The sequence below is a fragment of the Psittacula echo genome (assembly GCF_963264785.1).
Source record: "Psittacula echo genome assembly, chromosome: 13".
Lineage (NCBI taxonomy): Eukaryota > Metazoa > Chordata > Aves > Psittaciformes > Psittacidae > Psittacula > Psittacula echo.
In genome coordinates, this window is record NC_137749.1 from 14,001,191 (window position 1) to 14,026,681 (window position 25,491).

At 56.2% G+C, this 25,491-nt stretch overlaps 2 protein-coding genes across 3 annotated transcripts in view; both read left to right on the forward strand.

The window, feature by feature from the left end:
* Positions 1-5,199, forward strand: DRC10 (dynein regulatory complex subunit 10; the record flags this gene model as incomplete). The annotated part of the gene is made up of 4 exons (XM_080628371.1): positions 1-687; positions 1,918-2,151; positions 3,677-3,748; positions 4,930-5,199. The coding sequence occupies 4 exons, from the start codon at positions 1-3 to the stop codon at positions 5,197-5,199; spliced, it is 1,263 nt and encodes a 420-aa protein (XP_080484497.1).
* Positions 5,200-6,438: 1,239 nt separating this feature from the next.
* OSBP2 (oxysterol binding protein 2) overlaps positions 6,439-25,491 on the forward strand; it is an 83,346-nt gene continuing 64,293 nt past the window's right edge. The window contains exons 1-2 of one of the 2 annotated variants that reach the window (XM_080629048.1): positions 6,439-6,700; positions 15,004-15,081. In XM_080629048.1, the coding sequence (XP_080485174.1) occupies positions 6,441-6,700; positions 15,004-15,081 (338 nt within the window). In that variant the 5' untranslated portion in view covers positions 6,439-6,440. The remainder of the gene's footprint in view (positions 6,701-15,003; positions 15,082-25,491) is intronic. The other variant, XM_080629049.1, reaches the window with a different exon arrangement.

Below are 25,491 nucleotides of genomic sequence, written 5' to 3' on the forward strand. Positions count from 1 at the left end.
ATGGCAACAGAGGATCCAGATGTGTTCCCATCTCAGGATATGAAGCAAAGCACCAAGCCCTTGGTGAAGGGCATGGCATCTCCAAAGAAGGCAAAGATCACATTCAATGCCATGAAGATGTTAGACCCTCGTCAGCTGAAACCTGACAGCATGGAGACAGAAAGAATCATGAATGTTTTGGATGAGACAGCTGCCAAGCTGGAGATGAGCAGTTTGATCCCACGTGTGATTGACTCTCTCGATAGGTTCGCTGCTATGCTGGGTCCGGAGATCACAAAGAACCTGCTGGAGCTGCAAAAGCTTTACATGGAAATGGAGTGCCTGCTTGCCAGCTCTGGGGAAGAGACCACCACGAGAGCTGAGGAACAACAGGATCGTCTCTGCTTTCTAGAGCAGCGTCTGAAATGTTCCATTAGAAATGTGCTGAGACTCTTCCTGGCCAACCCTTCACTTGCTCAGACTCTGAAACCCAAAGCCAGGGTGGCAGACTCACCAGCTGAAGTGTTTGTCAGAGCCTTCGGGGTGTTCAGGAATTTCATGCTGGAGAGACTCCTGACTAGTCCTGCGGAAGAGAAAGGAAAGATCCAGTTTGTGGCAGACATCTCCCTCCAGATTAAGGAGCACACTGAAGCAATCACAGCCCTGCAGGCAAAGCTGGCAGCAGCAATTCAGACTCGAGATGATGAGGTATGATATTGGAGGAGTATGTTTTCCAACACAGTGTAACTGAAGCCAAACTTGGTAAGCTAAAACCTCATCCCTTGCTTGCAATTCCTAAAAGAAGAAGTTCCAGAAGTGATTTCTAACCCAGATCCTAAATAGAAAATATACTATTTTCATGGAAAATATAATGAAAAATGTTTATTGCATGTTGGATTACTTTAAAACTGGAATGTGGCATGTTTGGAACCTGCTCTCACCATCCAACTTTGAGTGACACAAGTCAGTGTGTTTCAAAGGACAGGCACAAATTGCTGTGGTGGTGTTTGTAGCTGCCAGCACCAGCCTCCCTTCACTGCTGCTGAAAGGAGGAAAAGTCATTCCAGGGAGAGATTGCTCTAATTAAAATCCATCTTTAATGTCTGCTCTATCTTCATTCTGCTTAACCCCCCATTGCTGTGAGCTCCAGTGTGGTGACACCAGCTGCCTCAGAGCGCTGGCGGTTCATGTGTGGTTAGAGGAGCCCTTCGTTTGTTGAGGGCAGGCAGCTGAGGCACAGAGAAGTGAATGGGCATTTCCCCGGCTCCTGCTGCGAGCCCTGTGGCACAGCCAAGCCTGAGCTCCTGACAAGCACCGCTTTGTTTCCTACGTGTGCTTTTCTCTCTCCTTCCTGCCAGAGGGGACAGAGGGGAAGGTTTTGTCATGTGCTCGCTGCACTGAATGGTGCTAATGGAGGCCAGGACCTGTTTTCCCCATTCCCTCTGCTCTTTGGGGATCTGTGGATCCAGACATTTGAGATCTTGTTGTGCAGCTTGGCAGCTTGGCCAGGGCATCATGAATAAATGTGTTCCACTGCTCCCAGCTCAGGATTTCTCTTGCACAGCACACTGAGCTGTGTCCCCCAGGCACTCACTCTGTGCTAACCCAAAGCTCGAGGGAGCCACGGGGCTCACTCCACTGGCTCTGATTTTGGCTGTTCCTCGGACAACAGTGCTGGTGGGTCTCACTATGGTTTGATCATTCTCTGCCTTTATTAACAGGACCCCAGATGAGCAGAAGGGGGAGGTTTTCAGAGCACCTCATGTAAACCTACCTCTGTTCCCTCAGCCAGCAGTGGCAGATACCTCTTGCTACCACATCAGCAGGGTGGTTCCTTAGATCTCCTGCACCTTCACAAGGGTTCCATACTCCTCCTGCCAGCCTTATACCTCACCAGCATTCCTCAATGGTATTTCTTTCCCTTGTTTCTGGGTCTAGATTAGCAAGAAGGACAATATGATCGAAGACCTCAAAACCAGAATTCAAGACCTGGCCAAAGACTCCAAGATCAGCTTGCAGAGGATCAAGGAGGAAGGAGAAAACCAGCAGAAGGTGGAGCTGCAAGCCTCCCAGAGCAAGTGTGCTGGGCTGCAGCAGGACGTTGAGCAGCTGCAGAGACAACTCACTGCACTTGTGGTGGAGCACCGAGCATCTGAGCTGGCGCTCAGGAAGGTACTTGGGAGGGGGGCTCTAGAACAGGAGATGGAGAACTTGGAGTGTTGCTGTCAGATCTGGCTGCTGTAAGCAGTGGCTCAGCTCCTGCTGGCTGCTGGCAGGATGCACATGCTCTTTGTCAGAGCTTACCTGCTCTATCCTCACGCTCTGCTGGTTCTGGTGGCAAGCAACCCTGCAGTGACAGCAGGGGAGCAGCTCCCTCACCTCCTCCTGCTGCTGCCTCAGCTCTGAAAACACCTTCATACAGCATGGAGTGAGCCTGGGCTCAGGGCAGGGTGCAGAGCAGCAGGGCTAGAGGTGAAAGAAACGAGGGTTTGGTGCAGGGTAAGCAGGACAGACATAATATTGGCTTTAATAAAGCCATCTTCAGAGGTGATGTAGTGTTCAAGGTTGAGCACAGCTGATTCTGAGAGCTGAACAGCTCCTGAGCTGCCTGGCTCTTGGCTGAAGACACAAGCCAAGGATGGGGTTGAGTCGAATGAGGGGGAAATGTAATTTATCCCAGTGCCGAGCAGATGCAGGAGGAGGAAACAGGAGTAGTGGGCAGGACATGCTGGTGACACAGAGAATCCAGAGCTGGAAAAGGGGCGTTATTCCCCCTCAGTTTGCTCCTAGTGAGTATTTACTCCAAACAAGTGCAGGGTAGCACTTATATGCAACGGAATTCTCTTTCACTCTTGCTTTGAACCATGCAGGGTGGCAGTGGGGCTGGGTGCTGACAAAGTACAATCCCCAAAGCTCCGCATTTTCACCTCCTTTAGTAGAGTGGTTTTACCAGGCAGCTGCTTCCAAGGCTGCTGGGCACCACAGTGTTTGTTGGGGAGTTGCTCGGCTCATTCCAATGCTCGTGCAGGCACATTTCCTGACCCCAGAAGGCTCTTTTCCCCCTCCTTAGAACATCCTCTAGCCCAAGACTGCACTTGTGGTTTAAATAGCTGAGGTGTGACCTCATGATGGCCTGGGAGCCTGTGAGACACCCTGGGTCATTGCCATATGGGAAGCACTTGTGCTGGGCTCTAGCTGACCTTTCCAATGATGGTTCCGTGGAGCACAGGGGTAAACTGGTGTATCTGGTAACTGCAGTACAGCCTCCAGTGTTTCACAGCGAGAATTACCTCTTCGTTTTAAAAAGCACCATTTTCTGAGTTCTTTCTGTCTCACTTCCATGTTTAGCAGTTCTCTATTGCTCTGATTTGAGGGTGGTTGCCTCAGTTTGTCGATGACTTGCCACATTCCATCAGGCATGTTCATCCCCTGCTGCAGAATGCACCTTGCAGATGTGTTTCAATCCCTGGCTCCACGCTGTAAACCAAATAAGGCCCTTTTGGCCTCAGGGAATATCCCATGAGAATCCTAAACGAGGGCGCACAGTGTGTGTGTTAGCTGGAGGAAGCTTGCCACAAGGAGGAGGTGTATACGCTCCCATGTGGTGGTGCTGGGGCTCAAAGCTACCCTGTTCTCTAGCGCAGGCTACTTTTTCCCAGGGTTCAGGCCCCTGCAAGGAACTTGTCTTTTGTTTCAGAGGAAGTGCAGATTGGAGATGGAAATTTGGAACTGGGTCCAGAAATACGACACAGACATGGCAGAAAAACAGGTATCTGCTTTCGGTGCTGTGCTCTCCCAGGAGGTGACGCCTTCAGGTGGATTCCTGTCCACATGGACACGTGGCTTTTACACGGGTGGCTGTGGAAGTGAGGGGCAGTTCTCCATCCAGAAGCAGCACGGGCTTTACGTTTGTCCTGCCTGTGTGTTCAGGAGGTCTCTGCTGCTTTGACTTTCAGTTACACCCGCTGCTAAATCCCACTGTATTTGGAGCCAAAAGGTTGCCCACGTTCTGTCACACACATCCACCTGCTGCCAGGGGATAGTCTGGCTTCAACCCTCAGTCCTGCCTAGTGTCCAAATCACACTCCTGGTTCTGCTGGCACCCCAGAGAGATGTGCTGAGACACCGAACAGGCTCCGTAGCACTGGTCCCAGCTGAACCACAGCAGGCTAAGGGGCACCCCGGCACCCCCGACCTCAGCTCTGAGAAGGCCCTGCTTGTTTTCCTGTTCTCACCCTCCTTATGGAGATGGAGAAAAGCTGCTGGATTCCTGACAAAGCCAAATGTGGGGAGGGGCCTAAAAGCTGGCTGCTAACCGCAGGAGATGGTCCCTCTTGTCAGGGGTTTAACAATGTGGTTGTTTGCTGCTGGGCGGCACCATGTCACAGCATGTTAGAGGCAGAACTCACTAAGGCACCACGCATCCACTCTGCTGGTTCCCCTGATCTTCCACCTCCCTGTGGCTTCCTCAAGACCATTAGGAAAGGCATAAACTGCAGCTGAGCTTGGGAGGGCAGCGCTGCCATGGAAACTGCCTTTCCCAGGCTGCCATGGCCTGGCTTTTCACGTGCTCTCAGCAGCAAACAGCAGATGAGCTGCTCATTTAAACACCACCTCAGCAGAGCTGGTGGCTCAGGCTCAGCCTTACCCACAGTGATACATGGCTCTGCAGAGAGCATCTGCAGGAGGGGCTCTGGCCTGCTCAGGTCCCAGCTGAGGGTGGGTGCAACACAGGGAGAATGATGAGAGTGCCGTGAGGACCTGGTGTCCCAGGAGATTCCCTGGGTACTGGGCACCTTTTTGTGTCCCTTTGGAAGGACTCAGCTCCGCTCCCACACGTGGCTCTGCTTGTGTTTGGGATGGGTTTAGGAACCCTTACCTAGGGATGTACAGGGAGGAGCTGCTGAAGGCTCTCACAATTGCGGTACCTGGTATGTGCTCTCTTGCTAGGCTGAGTATGAGGAGATTGATGCTGCCTATGCCGAGGAGAAGGCCCAGCTGTCCCTGCTGACAGAGAAACACGCTCTGCTTCTCCAGGAGTACACCCAGATCGAGGAGGAACGCAAGATGCTCCAGGAGAAGGAGGAGGAGGCTTTGAAGGAGCTGAACACCAAGAACCGTGCTGCTGCCCGCATCCAGGCCCTCTGGAAAGGCTACTTGGTCCGGTGCCTCTACAAGCCAAAAGGGAAGAAGGGCAAGGGCAAGAAGGGCAAGAAATAAAGCACAAAATCTGTTCTCCTTCCTCCTGGCAAAGCTGCTGACTCTGCTGGGACTGAGCACCTCCAGGCAAAGCAATAGGTTTGAGAGAGCAGGTGCATTGAGGGCTCTAGGGCTGGGGCTGCCCCTCATAGCTTGAGCGTATTGGAGCAGTGGCATGAAGACAGGTCTGGCTTTGCTGCCTCTGCAGGGAGCAGGATGTCTCCTGATGGAGTGACTGGGCCAGGAGGGCAGGTTCCTGCTTTGTCGCCTTCGCTTCAGTCTCTCATTCCTTGTGTTCTTACTGAAGGTGGCAATGAAGCTGTTCTTGGGGGCAGGATGAGACCCTTCCCCTGGCAGGGTTTCTGCTGTGTGGCTTTGAGAGGCCGTGCCCCTTTGTGCAGGAGGAAGCTGCAGGACGTGGCTCAGCGGTGCAGAAGTGCCACAAGTGCTGACTGGGCAGTTTGCAGCTGCGGGCAGCCCAAGGGGGGACGTGGCACAGCCCAGCTCGTGTCCTGCTCCCTGCCCAAGTCTGCCCCGCGGCCGGGCAGCAGACGGTGCCTGTTGGGTGCAGATCCCTGCTCTGCAGCGGGGGATGCCTCAAGCACGCTGCAGCCTGTGCCTTCCGCAGGGCACGGCTCAAGTGCTTTCCTCCCTTCCTCTCCCACCTCTGCAGCACCTTCACCGTGCAGAGCTCTGCACTCCTCTGCTCTCCAGGGCTGAGCCGGGCAGGGTGCATGCAGAGCTGTGCCCTGTGCGTGTCCTTCCCTCGGGAAGCTGGGCTCCCCGGCCTTACCCCACAGGCACCTCACTATTTAAGCAGGCTGGCTCCGGGCGTTTCTTCCCTCCTGATTCCATGGCCCTTCCTTGCAGCCTCTCTGCCCAGGACAGGGCAGTGCCACTGGAGCTGCCAGGCCCTGCTCCTTGCCTGCCCCTCTGCCTCTGCTCTGCCTGCAGCAGAAGGGCTGAGGTGCTTTTTACCACCCAATGCAAACTGAAGCCTCAAGGAGCTTTACCAGGGGGTTTCAATGTGGTATTAGAGAGCGGTGCTGGAGCAATGGCACAACCAGGGCAGGCTGTGGAGCACCATCCGGGGCCGTGGGTCTCCCCGTCCCACTGCCCGGGCGCGCTTCATGAAATGGCGGCGGGGCCTTTCCCCGCCCCGCCGCCAGGGGGCGCCCGCGCCGCCTCGCCTCACGCCCCCCCCCCGCTCGCGGCGCGTCACGTGCCGGCGGCACCGCCCCCTGGCGGAGCGCGGCGGGTCTATGGGGAAGGCGGCCGCGCTGTGCGGCAGCGGCACCCGCGGGCTGGTCTCGCTGCTCAGCGCTGTGCCCTGCCTGGCCCGCCGGGACCTGCCGGCCATGAGCGCCGAGCCGGGCGGCCGCGGCACAGCGGCGGGGGCCGGGCCGCCCGCCGCGCCGGGCTCCGACACCTACAAGGGCTGGCTCTTCAAGTGGACCAACTACCTGAAGGGCTACCAGCGCCGCTGGTTCGTGCTCAGCAACGGGCTGCTCAGCTACTACAGGTACCGCGGGCCGGAGCGGGGCCTGGCGCGGCGGGCGCGGTGTCCTCCGGGCGTCCCGGCGGCCGCGGGTTGCGCCTGTGCGGGGTGAACCCCTTGGGTGTGCGGGTGCGGGTCGCGCCTTTGCTGTGATCGAATCCTTTCGGCTCGGGTTGCTCGTTCCGCGCCCCCGGCATGGGCCGCCCCGCTCAGCCCCGTCCCTCCGCCTCCCGCTGCTGCAGCGGCTGCGGCACCCCCCCCGCGGCCGGAGACACCGGCGCCAGCACAGGCACCCCCGGCGCTGCTCTCCTGGGGCTGGTCCGTGTTTGTCACCTGCTGCCGCCGCGGTGCCTGCCGCCGGCGCTGCCCCATCCCCACGGGCTCTGTGTGACCGTGTCCCGTGGGAAGGGGCCGTGGCGCTGGGGTTGGGGCCAGGAGGGAGGTTCCAGCGCTTCGTGGTGACTCCCAAGTCCTGCCCCGCTGCTGCAGGGGATGGGTTGGGGACAGGCTGCGGGGCGGTGGTGCCACAGGGACCGGGGGCTGTGGGGGTTGATCCAGAGCGGTGTTGTCGTAGTGCTTTTCCTTGTCTGTCTGCGCTCAGTCGGCCAAACGTAAACGTGTTGGTGTTGGAGGGGTTTGGGGGTGTTACCGTGTTGGCAGGATCCCGTTTATTCGTGTCACTTGGAACACAAGTGCTCTGTCACCTTCGATGCTGTGGAGTGTGTGATGGCTCTGTTCCAGGGCATGGGTGTTAATGGTGGCTAAAGCTTTATAAAATAATGCACCTTTAAAGGACCAAGCCCCCTGAGCAGGTTCAGCTCTGTAGAGGCTGCACAGAAGCTGTTTGTCCTCCAGGCACAGAGTTAATCTTCTGGTCCCCTCTGTGCTCCAGCCTGAAGCAGATCCTGGAGCTTGTTGTCAAGTGTTAATGTAAACCCCTGCAGCTCTAAAGGGACATCTGGGACCGGTGTCCTGTGCTCAGGCTGTGGTGGGCAGCAGCTCAGGAGGTCAGTGGTGTGTGTTTCTCTACTTGAAGTTGTTTAAATCCCACCCCCAAGCTCCAGCCAAACAAGAATGCCCTGTAATGCACCTGAGAATGTGGTTCCCTCGCAGCAGTTTGGCTAATTCCCTTCTAATCCCTTCTGGTATGCTGCTGCTCTTGAACTAGCCCAGGTCTGCACCAGCCGCCACTGTCTTGGGAGGGTTGGGGAAGTTCTAATGCTCTGCTTGAACCCGTGTCAGAGTATTGTTCTGTGCTGCTGCCAAGTCAGCCAGGAGCAAACAAGTGGCTTTCTTCACCAATTATTTTAGATCGGAACGACCGGGTTTATTTTAAGGCCATTTGATCTGTTTTAGGCTGAAACAACAAACACAAACACCCAAGGAAATGATTGTGAGCACCATGGGAAGGGGTTGGAGCTGCTCTGCATTGTGGAGCCTTCAGCAGCTGCTGGGGGAGAGCAGTGCTGGAGGTTCCTGTGCTGCCTTCTCAGCACTGGCTCCATGAGAGCTCAGTGACTGTGGCTGTGCGTCAGGAGCACAAAGATACAGCACGTGGTGAAAGTTTCTCATGGACGGAATAAAGCCTCTGTGATGCTCTTCAAAACCACTGCTCTTCACTGGTGGCCATGCCCGCCCGTGCCAGCTCACACTGCTCGGTGTTGTAGTTACACCTTCCAGCTAATGACAGGGGCAAGAGAGCTCCAGGTATTGGGCTGCAGCTCTTCCAATGTGTCCTCTTCCATGCGAGCAGCCATGGAGGCTGCTGCTTGTTTGACTGGAATGACTCTGTAAAGGTCTCTTGCTGCTCTATTGTCCCTTCTGCTGGGTCTTTGGGCTCAGCCCAGCTCTGAAGGTGTGTGCCAGAGGTACCTTCTTCTGCCTGTGCTGCTAAAGGCTTTGCAGGTTCAGTGCTGCCCTCGCTGTGCCTCCCTGGCTTTTAACACCTCTGTAACCTCTGTAGCTTGAGTTTGGAAGGTGATTGCCCTGGTAGACACCCCAGCTGGTTCCTCTGTTGGCTATTTGGGACTAGCTGATAGAAACCTCACTTTGCTCCTGTGCTGAGATCACCTTCATTGCATAAGCTGTGCTGTGCTGCCCGAGTGGCTCCTGGTGTGTGTTGCTGTAGTTGCAGATGAAGCTGTGGGTTTTGTTTGAGTGCTCACTGTTGAGCTTTGCTTGAGGGAACAGCCCAGCGCGTTGCCTGGTGGAGATCCCTGGTGGGTTTGGTTGTTGGGAGAGTTGAGCTCAGCCCATCGGGAGCTCCCTTCGGTGTGTGTGGGCAGCAGGAGCTGCTCACTGGGGCTCTCGCAGCCCCGTGTGATGCCTCTTTACTGCCTGCTTGGTTTCACTGGGAAGTTCTGCTGCATTAAAGCTTCCAATTGAAGTGTTTCTTTTCAAATGGAGTGTATTTTTCCGAGAGGAGCGTGAGCAACAGGACATGGAGGGGATCCTGCCCCTCTGCTGTGCTCTGGGGAGACCCCCCCCTGCAGTCCTGATCCAGCTCTGGGGCAGCAGCACAAGAGGGACGTGGAGCTGTTGGAGCGAGGGCAGAGGAGGCCATGGGGATGCTGCGAGGGCTGGAGCAGCTCTGCTCTGGAGCCAGGCTGAGAGAGCTGGGCTGGGGCAGCCTGGAGAAGAGAAGGCTCCTGAAGGGGAGACCTGAGAGCAGCTCCAGTGCCTAAAGGGGCTGCAGGAAACCTGGAGAGGGGCTTGGGACAAGGGCCTGTAGGGACAGGCCAAGAGGAATGGCTTTAACCTGCCAGAGGGGAGACTGAGATGAGCTCTTAGGCAGAAGCTCTTCCCTGTGAGGGTGCTGAGGCGCTGGCCCAGGGTGCCCAGAGAAGCTGTGGCTGCCCCATCCCTGGCAGTGTTCAAGGCCAGGTTGGACACAGGGGCTTGGAGCAAGCTGCTCCAGTGGAAGGGGTCCCTGCCCGTGGCAGGGGTTGGAGCTGGAGGAGCTTTGAGGTCCCTTCATCCCAAACCAGGCTGGGATTCTGGCATTCCGTGTATAAAGCCTCCTGTATCTTTGTAAATCTATGAAGACACCAACTCCCACTGCCAGTGAAGCTTCCCTGCAGGTCATGTGCCTCTGCTTCGTATTCCCTGCTCTGAAGCTGTGCAGAGTGATAACAGCTGAGTAATTCTTGCAGTTTTCCCCTGCAATGCCCTGCTCTGGAGTGATGCACGTGGCTTGAGGAGCTCCAGGAGTCACCCAGCCAGAGAGCTGTGGGAAGGAGAATTCTCCTCCCTGGGGTTTCCCCAGCAGGGTCTTGGACATTCGATTTGAGGTAAATACTGGAGTGGAACAGGGGTGGGAGCAGCTGGAGCTGGGAGCCTCTGGGGATGGACCCAGGACAAGGAGATCACGGGGGTTTTATACCCTGATGTTCTCTGCACCCAGCCACCACACGCTGCTCATGTGCCTCTTGGTCCAGCAGTGAAATTTGGTTTGGGGTCTCCACATCCATCCCTGGGTTCTTTCCTAGGCTCCAGGCTGGCTGTAAGTTTCCTCTTATCTTTCAGGTTGTAGCTCCTTGCTAAGAGATGCAACTCCTTCGTCTTCCAGTCTGCTCTGGTCTCAAGGCCTTTGTTCCCATAACGAAGCACAGGTTGTGGTTAAGTTTTGTGTAGGTGGGACTGAACTTCAGCTTCCTCATGCTTGGGCCCTGCTCATGCTGAGCAAACCCACCCAGTCAGCAAAGCTCAGTGGAAGGAGTTCAGTGCCAGCACTGGGACCATTGTAATGCCCTTGATTGTCCCCTTTTAGGGTGGTTTTTGACCAAGGTTTGTGGCTGACTTGGAAAGCTGCAGGGCAGAGGTGATGCCCGAGGTGATGCCTGTGCAGGGAGGCAGTTTCACATGGCACAGCCGCTCTACTTGACTTGCTCATGATCCAAACTCTTTCTGAGCTGCTCTGGCAGGCTGCCACTCACAGAGTTATCATTAGCTGTAATTAGCCTGTCCAGGAGAATCTAATCACCTTGAACAGATAAGTGTTCTCAAGGAGATTAGAGAGGATCTTGAGGTAAGTATTAATTCATCAAAGATTGACATTGGCTCTTGTGATCGATGCTCCAGGTGAGCGTTGTCTTCTCCAAGCAGCTTTCTTAGATTTCAAAGAGCTTGAGTTTCGTGTTGTGCTCTCTGTGGCTTTGGTCCTCAGCCCTTTACTCAGGGGTTGGTGTCTGAAGAGCCTTCAGCGGGGGGATGCTTTAGCTGCCTTGTCTGGGTTCTGCTGGGCTGGTGCAGGGCATGGGCAGCTCGCATCCTGGGATGAGTGCTCCCAGAGCAGCATTCTTCACTGGCGTTGGGTATCCAGTTAACCCTTGGTGAGCACTGTAAGGTCTGGAGTACAGCACAGAGGGGCTTTTCTTGCTTCTTGCCCTGAGACTCCAGCTGAAAGCTGAGGTGGTGGGATCAGGAAGGAGCTTGGAAGCGGCTGCCAATACTGGAGATGTGGAGGAGTTGAGGATGTCCAGAAGAGACCTCTGAGAGCCTCTAATCCAGGGCCCCCCAGCCAGACTGCTGAGGTTTCAGTGCCTCTGAGGGCCCCTCTGCAGTGCTGGACAGCCCTCGGGGGTAAAATGTTTCCTTCTATTTAGTTTGTACATTACAAAATGAGGAGAGAGAGGCTTTCCTAGAATGATTTCTGTAATAGCTGGTCCCTCCGCAGGTGTAGGAGCAGCTGAATATCACTGAATCCCAGTGCCTCAGCACCCTCACAGGGAAGAGCTTCTGCCTAAGAGCTCATCTCAGTCTCCCCTCTGGCAGGTTAAAGCTATTCCCCTTGTCCCGTCCCTACAAGCCCTTGCCCAAAGCCCCTCTCCAGGGTTCCTGTAGCCCCTTTAAGTATTGGGAGGATGTCCTGTCCTTCTCTGTTGGCCATCCTTGGGGTGCTGGAGCACGCAGGTTTTGAGGACAGCCCCGTAGCTGCACGGTGACTTTGAGCTCCTTGTTTTGAACAATCTCTGTGCCTTCTCACCCCATTTTCTCCTGATGCTCACTTTATCCCCAGGGCACTTTGCGGTCCATTCTTGTTCATCCTTTGCCTGTTTCTGAGGAGCCTCCACTCTGTCACTGGGGACACGGTGCTTGCCCAGCTCCAGCCAGGCCCGGCACGTCCCAGCAGCACAAGAGCTGTCAACTATCTTGATGCTTTATTTCCACCCATACAATCTTAAATGTACTGACCCAAAGGCTTCATGTGATGGAACTGTACCAAAGTAACTGGTTCGTCCTGTGCAGAGCTGAAGCTTTGAGAGGGGCAATGCCCGTGGCTCTGTGCAGAGCGACCCCAGCCTGTCTCGCTGTCTCAAGGTGATCTGCACTGTGAACTGTCACACTGCAGCTGTAGCTCCTGGAGCTGTTTGCTCCTGAAGCATGTTTGTGGGCCCAGCTGCTTGGGTGTTTATGGCGAGGAAGGTGCCTCTCACCCTTCTGGTCTCAATTGCTCCAGCTTTAGTTGCTGGAGAACCTGTTGGTGTGGTTCCACCTTTGCTGCAGCCTTTGTCCCATCCTCGGCAGGGGCAGGTCAGTGCTCAGGTCCTGTGCTGCTCCCTGTGTGCTGGTGCTGTGTCAGCTCTGCCTGCTGCAGCCCAGGGCTGTGGGGCGACTGCTGCTCCCCTCAGCCACTGCCATCAGCTTGGGGCTGTGTCCATTGGCATGGCTGGCCCAGGCACACCGAGGTGATGGCATCGCTTCCCTGTGGCTGCAGTTCCTACGCCTGTTCTTTGCCAGGGTAATAGGAATTCAGCTCTGACCCTGCTTGCTCCAGTTACAGGTTTCAGTTTGTGCTTGTCGCCCTGGTGCCACAGTGAATCACTGGTGAAGGAGCTGAGCCTGCTTGTCAGAGGTAATGTGAGAAACCTGCTGGGTTTTCCCTTGCAGTAACCCTTTAACTTACCCGAGCTCCTCCTCAAGAGGAGTTTCCAGCCAGCACAACGTGCAGGGTTCATTGCTCCTCAGCAGCCTGCACTTCCATCACCTGTAGGTTGGTTCCTATTTTGCAGCAAGTCAGACCGTTGCGTTTCCTGTATTGTTCTGTGCTTTACATGAATTGCATTGGAATGTGCTTGGGTGATTTGAGGTAACTTCGGTGTGTGGTGATAGCAGAACCCTTTGCTTCCTGTAGATCTGCTGCTCGTGGGCAGCAACTCTGTCGTCACCCTGAGATGGTGGCAGCCCCAGGCTGCTGTCAGAGGGCAGGAGCTCATCCTGCTGCAGCAGCCTGGAGGTTTCATCCCTAAATGGGATAGTGCTCCAAAAGCTGAGCTCACTGCAGGTGTTACATTTCCCTTCATGATGCTGTTCAATTCTTGCAGTCGTTCCTGTGGCAGCTCGGCAGGGATCATGCTACACTTGGTATCAGCCTTGGTTTGGTTTAGGGTGAAAAGCATGTTTAATGATGACTGATTCATGGGTCAGGTCTGAGGGCGGCAGGATGCTCAGCAGGGTTAGGGATGGAGGATAACAAAGCTGGACGTGCTGCTTGCTGTGGGGTCAGTGGCTGCTGACTCACACAGGCCAGTGCTGAGCCTTCAGGAGATGCAGGAATCAACCTCACAAGTAAAGATGCAAACTGAAAGCGTGGTACCGCAGGGCAGACACGAGTCCATTGGCAGTGGCAGCAATGGGGTAAGAGCACAACAAATGTTCTGTATCCTGGGCTGCATCCCCAGAGCATGAGCAGCAGCTCAGGGAGGGGATCCTGCCCCTCTGCTCTCATGAGACCCCACTTGCAGCACTGGGTGCAGTTCTGGTGTCCTCAACATAAGAAGATGGAGCTGTTGGAGCAAGGCCAGAGGAGGCCATGAGGATGAGCAGGGGCTGGAGCACCTCCTGTATGGAGCCAGGCTGAGAACATTGGGGCTGTTCAGCCTGGAGAAGAGAAGCTGCTGGAGACCTCAGAGCAGCTTCCAGTGTCTGAAGGGGGCTACAGGGATGCTGGAGAGGGGCTCTGCATCAGGGACTGTAGTGATAGGACAAGGGGAATGGCTTTAACCTGCCCGAGGGGAGACTGAGCTGAGCTCTTAGGCAGAAGCTCTTCCCTGTGAGGGTGCTGAGGCGCTGGCCCAGGGTGCCCAGAGAAGCTGTGGCTGCCCCATCCCTGGCAGTGTTCAAGGCCAGGTTGGACACAGGGGCTTGGAGCAAGCTGCTCCAGTGGAAGGTGTCCCTGCCCATGGCAGGGGTTGGAGCTGGAGGAGCTTTAAGATCCCTTCCAACTCAAACTATTATTTGATTCTAAATCTCCTCCTTGATCCTATTCCAGGCACTCACACAACTCACATCACCTTTGCGAGCCTGGGCTTGCTCCAGGGCTGTTTGGAAATGTGACATGTTGTTCTCTGTCTTCCCAGCCTCCTGCTGTCACCAGGTGATGTTTTCATCCCTGTGTGACGTTGCAGCACTGCTGGGTCTACTGCTGCTCGCAAGTTTCATTGTGGAGCAGACAGTGCTGCACACTGATGGAATGTTTGCAGTGTAAGAGCATCGGCTGGCTTGTGTGTGTTAGAGGGGAGTTATCACATGTGTCTGCCCTGTGTCCAGCAGTCCTGCCTTGCACAGAGTCACAAACTGGTGTGGGTGTGAGGGAGCTTAAAGCTCCCTCATAGGTTTCCTGCAGCCCCTTTAGGCACTGGAGCTGCTCTCAGGTCTCCCCTTCAGGAGCCTTCTCTTCTCCAGGCTGCCCCAGCCCAGCTCTCTCAGCCTGGCTCCAGAGCAGAGCTGCTCCAGCCCTCGCAGCATCCCCATGGCCTCCTCTGGCCTCGCTCCAACAGCTCCACGTCCCTCTTGTGCTGCTGCCCCAGAGCTGGATCAGGGCTGCAGGGGGGGTCTCCCCAGAGCACAGCAGAGGGGCAGGATCCCCTCCCTGAGCAGCTGATCTCAGTGCCCAAGATCTTTGTTCTCTGGCTGTCAATCCGTGTGGCTACGGAGCGCAGTGGCTGTGTGCTCTGCTAAAGAACAGCACGCTGCTGCTCTCCCTGGCTGCCTCTCAGGTGTGGTACCGGGGTTGCAGCAGAGCTGCCTGGGAGGGCACTGTCCCTCCTGCTGCTGGGCACACGCTCAGGTGCTGGCTCAGTGTCCTCAGGCCTGCTCCCTGCAGCGCTGGGTGATGCTGGGCTGTGTTGCAGAGCACAGTGTCGGGCTCTTCCCAGCTGACTCGGTGCTTTGTGCCAAGCACTCGTCCCAGCACAGGATTAGAGTGTTTGCACAGCACAGGATATCCATGGCAACTCCTTCGCCGGTGCTGGGAACCTGCAGGGCTTTGGACGTGTCTCTTCTTCTGTGAAGTGCACAGGGCTGGCTCCACCAACTTTTTCTTTCAGGTCTTCAGCAACTGTCAGGAGTGATGGCTCCGCTTGGAAGCGTGTGAAAAGCACCCCAGTGCCAGCCCGGAGGATGGGGTGAGTTTGGGTGTATTGGGCTGCAGAATGGACATGGGTGATGGAGATGTGCTTGTGCCAGTCAGACAGAGACATGATCCTTACCTCCACATGGATTGTGCGTGAGGGGAGGTGACGTGGTTAGAGAAGAAACTTTTTGGCTTGAAAATCATCTGGTCGTCTTCATGGCCTCCTCTGGACCTGCTTGAGTGAGTGCAGAGAAGGCCATGGAGATGCTGCGAGGGCCGGAGCAGCTCTGCTCTGGAGCCAGGCTGAGAGAGCTGGGCTGGGGCAGCCTGGAGAAGAGAAGGCTCCTGAAGGGGAGACCTGAGAGCAGCTCCAGTGCCTAAAGGGGCTGCAGGAAACCTGGAGAGGGGCTTGGGACAAGGGCCTGTAGGGACAGGCCAAGGGGAATGGCTTTAACCTGCCAGAGGGGAGACTGAGATGAGCTCTTAGGCAGAAGCTCTTCCCTGTGAGGGTGCTGAGGCGCTGGCACAGGGTGCCCAGAGAAGCTGTGGCTGCCCCATCGCTGGCAGTGTTCAAGGCCAGGTTGGACACAGGGGCTTGGAACAAGCTGCTCCAGTGGAAGGGGTCCCTGCCCATGGCAGGGGTTGGAGCTGGATGAGCTTTAAGGTCCCTTCCACCCCAAACCAGGCTGGGACTCTGGAGCTGATGAGCAGCAGGCGGGTGCCAGCTGAGCCTGCAGCTGGTTCAGTGTTAGTGAAGTGTTGAAGCCTGTGGTTTGAAGTCCTTTTTGGAGTCACTGAGAGGTGGCTGCTCAGTGGTGATGTGTCAGGGCTGTGCGCTTCACGGTCCCATGCTTCATTTCTGAAGGACTGAGACCCTCCAGCTTTGCTCTTCCCAGCGTGTGTGTTCCTGTGACTGAAGCTGGATTCTGTTTATCCGCTTTTATTACTCCCGTGTTCCCAGGAGAGGGTATGGAGCTCAAAGCACTGCCGGTTTTAGTGTGTGCTCAGGTGAAATTAAGATGTGTCTTTATTCCATTCAAGTAGGATTGTTCCTTTCCTTGCCGGTTGGGTCTGTGTTGGGAAGAGGCTGCTCCGGGCACCCCAGCTTTGAATGTCTCTTGGGTGTCATTTTTGAAGCAGGAGGGAATAGAGCACTCAACCCAGCGGTCAGTTTGTGGTGGTACAGAAGGTGACCTGCGTGCTGTGTAACCTGTGTGGAGCATGCTTGGTGTGCTGTCAGCTCACGGTACCTTCATGGGCTTGGGACGACACGTGGGACCCCCTTTGGAAGCTGCTGTGGTGCTGCTGCTCGTGGTGGCCATACCCTGCCAAGGATGGGTTAGGAATAACCAGTGTGTGGCTTCACAGCTGTTAGTGTGTAATGTCTGAGCAGAGCAGCTGAGGTTTGTTTTGGAGATGTGACACCACATTAGTCCTGGTATTTGCTTTATAATGCGTTTATTAACGGGTGAGTGCAGCACGGCCGGGCTGTGGGTGACAGCAAATGTAGCAGAGAGAAGGCACGTCTGGGTTTCAGAGGGAGCGTGGCAGGCTGGAGAAACAGGGCGATGGGTCCTTGTGATGTTCAGCAGTGGCAGATGCCAGCCCTGCCCTGGAGTAGCTGGCTTGAAGGCAGCAGAGCCCTTGGTGGGTCCACGTGGACACCAAGGGGCTGTCAGAGGCCAGCAGTGTCTCTGGCTGTGTTAGCGTGTTGAGGGAAGGGCCCATGCCCTCTGCTCAGCCCATCAGGGTCTGCTGTGGGGTCCCCTGGACAAGGCTGGAGTGGTGGAGAAGAGGAGGAGAAGGTTTGATTGCTGCCCATGGTGGGAGTGTGTGGAGAGGACATGGCTCTGCTTGTTACGGGATGAGGCAATGGGCTGGTACCAGAGCATGGAAATCCTATGTGGACACAAGGAAACATGTTTTAATTGGGAGTGGGGGCTGAGAACTGAGATAGGGGCTGGAGAGGTGAAGGAAACTCCTGGCTATGTTCAAGCTGTGGCTGGACAAGGTCCTGAGCAACCTCATCTGGTTGCTCCTGGGGAGGAGAATGGCCCTGAGGCCTCCTGAGGTGCCTCCAGCCCTGGATAAAGGGCTGTTCTGTCAGTCCCTGGTTTTGGATGCTTGAAGCTTGGTGAGCTTGCCTTCACAGTCTGGGTACTGATGGAGGATGAAGAGAAACCACGTCACGGCTGTGGCTTGCCCTGGCAGTGCCAGGAGCACTGGTGGTTCCGGGGTCGGGCACTGACTCCCCTGCTCATGCACTCTGGATTGAGGGAAGGACAGCCTGAGGCTTGGAAGCCAGTGCAAGTGCACCTCTGGAACGTACATGTTCAAGGCCAGGTTGGACACAGGGGCTTGGAGCAAGCTGCTCCAGTGGAAGGGGTCCCTGCCCGTGGCAGGGATTGGAGCTGGAGGAGCTTTAAGGTCCCTTCAACCCAAACCAGGCTGGGACTCCATGATTCTATAAATGTTTGATCTTTTAATATGTTCTGCTTTAAAGCTGTGCAGCAGAAGCCATCTCTTAGGCTGTGGGAAGGCTTCAGAAGGCAGCGTTCCTGGTGGTGCCGAGCTCTGCTGGTCAATATTTGTTCCCAAAGGTGTAACTGTCCACCTCTGACACCGCACTGGGGGGGGTGTGTGAGCACACCGGAGCTGCAGAGCCACGCAGCGAGCATCCTCCTGCTTTTCCTGCCCCTGTCCCGTGTGCTCTGCCCTGGCACGCTGCTGCTGCTGCTTCCCCTGTGATTGCGGGCTCCCTGCTTGCCCCGGCCGGTTCAGACTGTCCTGCTGACAAACAGCATCGCCTTTGTTGTGTGCCAGCAGCGGTGCTGGAGCTGCCGGAGCCGCTCGATGGCTGCTGCGGAAATGGATGTTGCTGAGCCTGAGCTCTAAAAATAAACTGTTCCTGCCCTGTGACGGGAGCTGCTGGACACGGGCGCTCGCTCAGGGGGTTCTAATGCCCTTTGTGGAGCACCAGGGCCTGGAGCTGCACTGGGGCTCTGGGACCTGCTGGTGAAATCCTGCTGCTGCCCCAGAGCCCCGGCAGAGGGGTCTGACCCGGCAAAGCGCCTGCTTGGGCAAAGGGTGGTTCTGCTCCTCAGCAGCTGCTTTGCCTTCATGGCACTTGTACAGCAGCCCCTGCACTGTGCCTGGGCTCCCCAAAGCGGCTGCTGAGCTCAGAGTCCCAGCCTGGTGTGGGTTGAAGGGACCTCAAAGCTCCTCCAGCTCCAACCCCTGCCACGGGCAGGGACCCCTTCCACTGGAGCAGCTTGCTCCAAGCCCCTGTGTCCAACCTGGCCTTGAACACTGCCAGGGATGGGGCAGCCACAGCTTCTCTGGGCACCCTGGGCCAGCGCCTCAGCACCCTCACAGGGAAGAGCTTCTGCCTAAGAGCTCATCTCAGTCTCCCCTCTGGCAGGTTCAAGCCATTCCCCTTGGCCTGTCCCTACAGGCCCTTGTCCCAAGCCCCTCTCCAGGTTTCCTGCAGCCCCTTCAGGCACTGGAGCTGCTCTCAGGTCTCCCCTTCAGGAGCCTTCTCTTGTCCAGGCTGCCCCAGCCCAGCTCTCTCAGCCTGGCTCCAGAGCAGAGCTGCTCCTCTCCTGTAAAGAACTGGCCGGCAGTGACTCTGACTGCAGTGCTAACGGTGCTCTTGTGGTGCCAGCTTTGCCTGCGTGGAGGAGAGGGATGGGATGGCAGCTTCTGGAGCAGGTGTGGAGGTGCAGTGCTGGCTGTGAGGCTGGCACTGGTGCCTGACTGTCCCCAGAGGGGCAGGTCTGGGCTGTGCTGAAGCAGTTGGGATGTGTCTGCATTGGAAAGCTCTGAGCAGCTCCTGGTGCTGCAGGGGTTGTCTTGCACCACGTGCCCTGGAATAGCACTGAGAGTCTGGTCTGAGCTGTTGGGAAACTCGCTTCAAGCTGAAACTCATCCCAGCAGGGCCCTGTGGAGGTCACTGCCTTCGCCTGCCCTCTTGGCCACACTTTTAACTCTTGCGGTCCTGGTGACGTGCGCTCAGTGTCCACAGACAGCATCTCTCCGGAGCATTCACCCCGGAGCACGCACGTGTCTTGGATCCCCAAGGGGAGTCTCTGGATGAACCTACACGTGGGGATTCCCATGTGCAGGCTCGGGGAATGGGGTGTCCCTAGTGCCAGGAGCGGTCCCACTGCGCTTCCCTTGTGCAGGTGGATGCAGACACACGGTGTCACCTCGGGCTCGCTTGGGGCTCTTTGAGTTCAGTGACAAGTTACAGGACGCGCTGTAACATTACATCTAATTGATATTGTATTACTGGTAATACATATGACATGGTACAATGGGTGTGATACAGTGTGAAGTAATTCTATCCTATATGCACATCTGTCTATATAAACCTTCGAAGTAACACCTTGTTCTAATCTTTGTAACTTTCTTCTGTGCTCCAACCCTGATTGCCTTGAACTGCCCCTGAGGAGCCGTGTTCATCCCCATGGGCTGATGGGGATGGAGATGGGAACAGTCAGGAAGAGGCCTTGAAGCACTTGTGCTAAAGTCTGGCTTTGGGCATCCGGTCCTGCAGGTGACACAGCTGAGAGCAGAGAATCACAGGGTCCCAGCCTGGTTTGGGTTGGAAGGGATCTTAAAGCTCATCCAGCTCCAACTCCTGCCCCGGGCAGGGACCCCTTCCACTGGAGCAGCTTGCTCCAAGCCCCTGTGTCCAACCTGGCCTTGAGCACTGCCAGGGATGGGGCAGCCACAGCTTCTCTGGGCACCCTGGGCCAGCGCCTCAGCACCCTCACAGGGAAGAGCTTCTGCCTAAGAGCTCAGCTCAGGCTCCCCTCTGGCAGGTTAAAGCCATTCCCCTTGGCCTGTCCCTACAGGCCCTTGTCCCAAGCCCCTCTCCAGGTTTCCTGCAGCCCCTTTAGGCACTGGAGCTGCTCTCAGGTCTCCCCTTCAGAGCCTTCTCTTCTCCAGGCTGCCCCAGCCCAGCTCTCTCAGTCTGGCTCCAGAGCAGAGCTGCTCCGGCCCTCGCAGCATCCCCATGGCCTCCTCTGGCCTCGCTCCAGCAGCTCCACGTCCCTCTTGTGCTGCTGCCCCAGAGCTGGATGCAGGATGCTGAGTGTCTCTCCAGACTGGGGATGTGTCAGGTTTGTCCAGAAGTGCTTTTCTAAGGCCCTTTGAGCACCTGCGGTGTTTGATCTGAGAGGTTTCCCAGTCTGAAGCATGGGTCACTAAGCAGTTAACTCTCAGTTTCTGTGTTATGGAAGCTCTTGGCATCTCCAGCGGCTGACAAGCTGCTGCCAAAGTTTATTTTCTGGGTTGTGTCGTAAGGAATGGGAAAGATCTTACCCTGTGTCCCCCTGCCCCATGCACTCACATTGCAGGGATGGTTTAATAGCCTGCTTGCAGTTTCCTCTCTCTGTTTCATCAGTCCTTCCTTATGGACCCAAATGCTGGTCACAGCATTGCTGACCTCTGCACTTGTCAGGAGCATGGCCATGGAGGCTGATTGATCCCTCCATAGGTAATGGAGATCCTGGAGGTACCTTCTGCACATAAGTGTTTCCGTTCTCAAGTTCACGCTCCCCTCTCTGCCCAGGCAGGGGTAGCAGTTTCATGCCCTGTAACCAGCAGCTTGATTCTGGTGTGGAAGGGAGGCAGCTGCCAAAGCTGACCTCTGAAGAAGAGGTTTGTCAGAAGCGGGATGTGCTGAGGGGAAAGCTGGACCCGTTTCTTTGCTTCTGCTGAATGAGGTTGCTCCAGGCCCCATGCATCGGGCAGTGTTGTGGTGGAGCAGGGCTGTGCGTGTGCTGTCACCCCAGCATGGAGAGCTGCTCCTGCCCTGCTCAGCGAGGAGCTGGGTCACCTTGCGGAGCACGTGAAGCTGCTCGCCCAAGGCAGCGGCCTCCAGAGCTCTGCGGGTGCCCTGTTAACAGGGCTCGTGCCCTTATCAGCCACGGCCACCTCCAGCCTCTGCAGAGGGGAGAGGAGATAGCGTGGCTGGGGGGGCAGAGGGTGCTCCCTGTAACTGTGTTTGGGGTTGGGTTTTTAACTTTGTTTTATGATTTCATTTGTTTCATAAATGACCCAACAGGAGTCCCTTTGTCAGACCTTGTCCTGCCCTGCTCTGCTGCCGCCTGATTTTCACCTTCTTACCACAGCTGAGTTTTCATAGTCCCAGCCTGGTGTGGGTTGAAGGGGCCTTAAAGCTCCTCCAGCTCCAACCCCTGCCAGGGGCAGGGACCCCTTCCACTGGAGCAGCTTGCTCCAAGCCCCTGTGTCCAACCTGGCCTTGAACACTGCCAGGGATGGGGCAGCCACAGCTTCTCTGGGCACCCTGGGCCAGCGCCTCAGCACCCTCACAGGGAAGAGCTTCTGCCTAAGAGCTCATCTCAGTCTCCCCTCGGGCAGGTTAAAGCCATTCCCCTTGGCCTGTCCCTACAGGCCCTTGTCCCAAGCCCCTCTCCAGGTTCCCTGCAGCCCCTTTAGGCACTGGAGCTGCTCTCAGGTCTCCCCTTCAGGAGCCTTCTCTTCTCCAGGCTGCCCCAGCCCAGCTCTCTCAGCCTGGCTCCAGAGCAGAGCTGCTCCAGCCCTCGCAGCATCTCCATGGCCTCCTCTGGCCTCGCTCCAACAGCTCCACGTCCCTCTTGTGCTGCTGCCCCAGAGCTGGATCAGGACTGCAGGGGGGGTCTCCCCAGAGCACAGCAGAGGGGCAGGATCCCCTCCCTGAGCTGCTGCTCACGCTCTGGGGGTGCAGCCCGGCACATGGGGGGGGTTCTGGGCTCAAGCGCACACTGTGGGTCATGAGGAGCTTCTCCTCACCCAATCCTGTATCTCTGCTTCCCAAAGAGAAAACCAAACCTCTAAGGGAGCTGAGGGAAGGTTATTTATCAGATGGACATGCTCCTCCCAGCACTGCAGTGCAGGACAAGGCTCTGTGCTCATCCCAGATGCTCTGGGCCATAAAGGTTTAATGCAACATCTCACAAGCCCATTTTGCCAGTGTCAGCACTTTGAGGTTGGAGGCATCTTCATGTACCAGTGAGTCATGGAAAAGTCACTGCTGGCAAAGCATGCAGGTGTCCGAGGTGGTCTGGTCAGGGAAGAGCTGTGAAGTCCTGATCGCTCCGCTTACCGCATCCCTGTGTTTCTAGGGTCACCCCTAAATCCTTCCTTGTGCGGCACTGTTTGAGGCTCTGCAGTGCTGGGTCCTGGGGCTGTTTAGGGTCTTATCCCAGATTCAGCTTGGGAAACTGCTGGATGGGTTGGAGGGGGCAATTCCTGTGCTGTGGGATGAGGATCACAGCCGGAATTGCAGGCTTTGTCCCAGGGACCTGAGTGTTCCTAATCTGTGCCCATCCTGACCGCAGCCAGTGCTGGATTAATCGGCCTTAAATAGCACTAAATCGGGTGTTTCTGCAGCAATCTCAGCGCAGCACTTGGCCATATGCTTGTTTGGGGTTGGTTTGTGATGTGGCAGGTTTGGTGAAGGCAAAAAGAGGAAGGAAAACAACATGATCCGAGCTCTTTGTCACGTGGAGCCTGTGGTTTGTGCGAGCTAAAGCAGCTGCTGATGTGCTGACAGGGAACGCTGCTCACTGAGCCACGCGCCCGCTTCCTCCGGGGTGTTTGTGTGCTGGCATTGAGTCAGCATCAAAATCCTTCCTCCTTGAACCAGGGGAGGTTTGATGTCTGTGCTTCCACCCCTGACTGCGGGCACGTGAGTGTTCGGCTTCAGCAGGAACCCAGATTTAAAGTGCTGTTTGGGATTGCTCGCGTCTAAAAGCGAATGCAGAGGTCACTGGCTGTGTGCTCCAGTTGTTCCGACCAAAGGATGTGCAAAACCCGGTTCACGGGACACGCGCCATGGGGTGCTCGTGCGGTTGGGTGTCTGTAACGTGTGCTGCAGGAGATGTTTCGGATGTGCATCCAGGACAGGGTGAGGATGGAGAACCAGATCTCAGCACGGAGGAGCTGCTGGGGCTCAGAGCACCCTGAGCGCCGGTGGCACAGCGCTGGAAGCTGCTGTGTGCTGGGGGGGGAGCTGCTGCCGGGGTGCTGGTGGTGGCACAACAGCCCTTTGTCACTGGGGTGAGATGGGGAGCGCGGCTCCTGTCCCTGCGCTGCGGCACCGCTGGCGTGCCTGGGGCATGGAGAGCTCCACCTCCTCTCTGGTCAGGTTGTAAATTCCCTGTGGGAACCCTTGTGCATCGTCCACAGTCAGCCTGTGCTTTGTGGAAGGCGAGCAGAGAGCAGCATCCCATGGGAAGAGCCGTGCTGCTTGGTGCCAGGGCACCAATGGCTTCTCCTGCACCACAAGGGCTTGTGGCTGCCTCATCTTCTGCGTGGTCCCAACTCCTGGTAATGGAACGGAATCCGCTGGGAGAAATCACCGTCCTCAGTTAGTTAAGAGGGGGATCAGCCTGATGACCCCTGTGCTGCCTGTTCTGCAGCATCGTAAAAGAGAGAGGTGCTGAAACCATTGCAAAGCATTGCTCTTCCACATCCAGCTGCTGTCTCCTCTTCTGTCCCCATCTACTACTGCCTTGCCCAGTTCTGCTGGTTTTATATCCCTGTGCTTTATTTCTGGCCCTGCCTCTGCATGCAGCAGCCTCTGCAGCTTCTTCTAAAGGGATTTCCCAGTCTTGCAGCTGATAGAAATATTTCTCTGTGGCTGCAGGGCCCTTCACTTAGTTCAGGAGATGATGTTTTCCAGTCTGATGGGAAAGTGGCATGAATAAGGTGGTTTCAGCTTAATCCGTGAAGATACAATAGGAAAAATAGGTGTTAATCTCCGAGTTAGGAGAGGTGGGTGGTGGAAGCAGCAGCGAGGTGTCCGCGGGGAAGCTTCCATCTTCCTCCTGTGTGCTGGGCTGATCCCCAGAGCATGAGCAGCAGCTCAGGGAGGGGATCCTGCCCCTCTGCTCTGCTCTCGTGTGACCCCACTTGCAGCACTGTGTGCAGTGCTGGTGTGTCCAGCACAAGAGGGACATGGAGCTGTTGGAGCAAGGCCAGAGGAGGCCACGAGGATGAGCAGGGGCTGGAGCACCTCCTGTATGGAGATGGGCTGAGAACATTGGGGCTGTTCAGCCTGGAGAAGAGAAGCTGCTGGAGACCTCAGAGCAGCTTCCAGTGTCTGAAGGGGGCTACATCAGGGGCTGTAGTGAAGGGGTGATGGGTTCAGACTGGAACAGGGGAAGGTCAGGTTGGATCTTAGGCAGAAGCTCTTCCCTGTGAGGGTGCTGAGGTGCTGGCCCAGGGTGCCCAGAGAAGCTGTGGCTGCCCCATCCCTGGCAGTGTTCAAGGCCAGGTTGGACACAGGGGCTTGGAGCAAGCTGCTCCAGTGGAAGGGGTCCCTGCCTGTGGCAGGGGTTGGGGCTGGATGAGCCTGAAGGCCCCTTCTAACCCAAAGCAGGCTGGGATTCCATGATCTATGATTCTGTGATTTCTTCTCTTGCACAGGGGGCAGGAGTTAAAAAATGTTTTTGGCTGAACTTCTGAATGTTTCCTGGTGTCCAAATAGCTGAGAATGTGGAGGCAGAGATGAGGTCCCAGTGAATCAGGTATGGGGTGGTAGGAGGGGTCAAACATCTACACTTTGGCTGCTAGAAAATGGCCTTCATGCTGTGTGCACGGTTAATGGGAATGCAATATCCTGTTGGACAAACCCGGGCTTGGGAACTCTGCAGGTTCCATCAGTGAATGCCTGCCTCATCTTGAGATGCTGGTAGAAACGGCAGCAGTGAGAGGCTCAACTGGGGGATGCTTTGTGCTGTTTATAGTTGGGTGTCCTCTGTTTGTGATGTAGCATTTGATCAGAACAACACCCACGTTTAAATGAGCCTTGATGTGCATTTGGGTTTTTTTCTTGTAGTTCCACCACTACATTTCACCCTTAACATCCATAGAACAGTTTGGGTTGGAAGAGATCTTCAAAGCTCATCTGGTTCCTACCCCCTGCCATGGGCAGGGACATCTTCAACTAGAGCAGGCTGCTCAGAAGCACATACAGCCTGGCCTGGAATGTTTCTAGGGATGGAGCATCCATCACCTCTCTGGGAAACCAGTGCCAGTGCCTCGTTGACCACCCTCATTGTAAAGGATTTGTTCCTCATGCGATGCAGGGTCTTGGACCACTGTGCTTTGCAGGGTGATGCTGCTCCACATTGCTCTGCAGAGGAACCCCCTGGGCTCCTGACTGGGATGTGCTCCGCTACTCCTGAGCTGCCAGTGCAGGGACTTCCCTTTCTTTCCCCATGGGATGTGCTGTTGAGAAGCTGGAGCAGCTGCAGAACCAGGGCTCCCTCTGTAACTGAGGCCGTGCCCCCTGGCTGTGCTGCTTTACAGCCCATGCGCTGCCCTGTGCATCTCTTACTGTGCTCTCTTCCGCGTAGATCGGGATGGAAACGTTTATCCTCATTGTCTCCCTGAGAGAAGTGGGGAAGGGATGCAACCGCCGGTGGTGTTCACCCGGTGGCGTGTG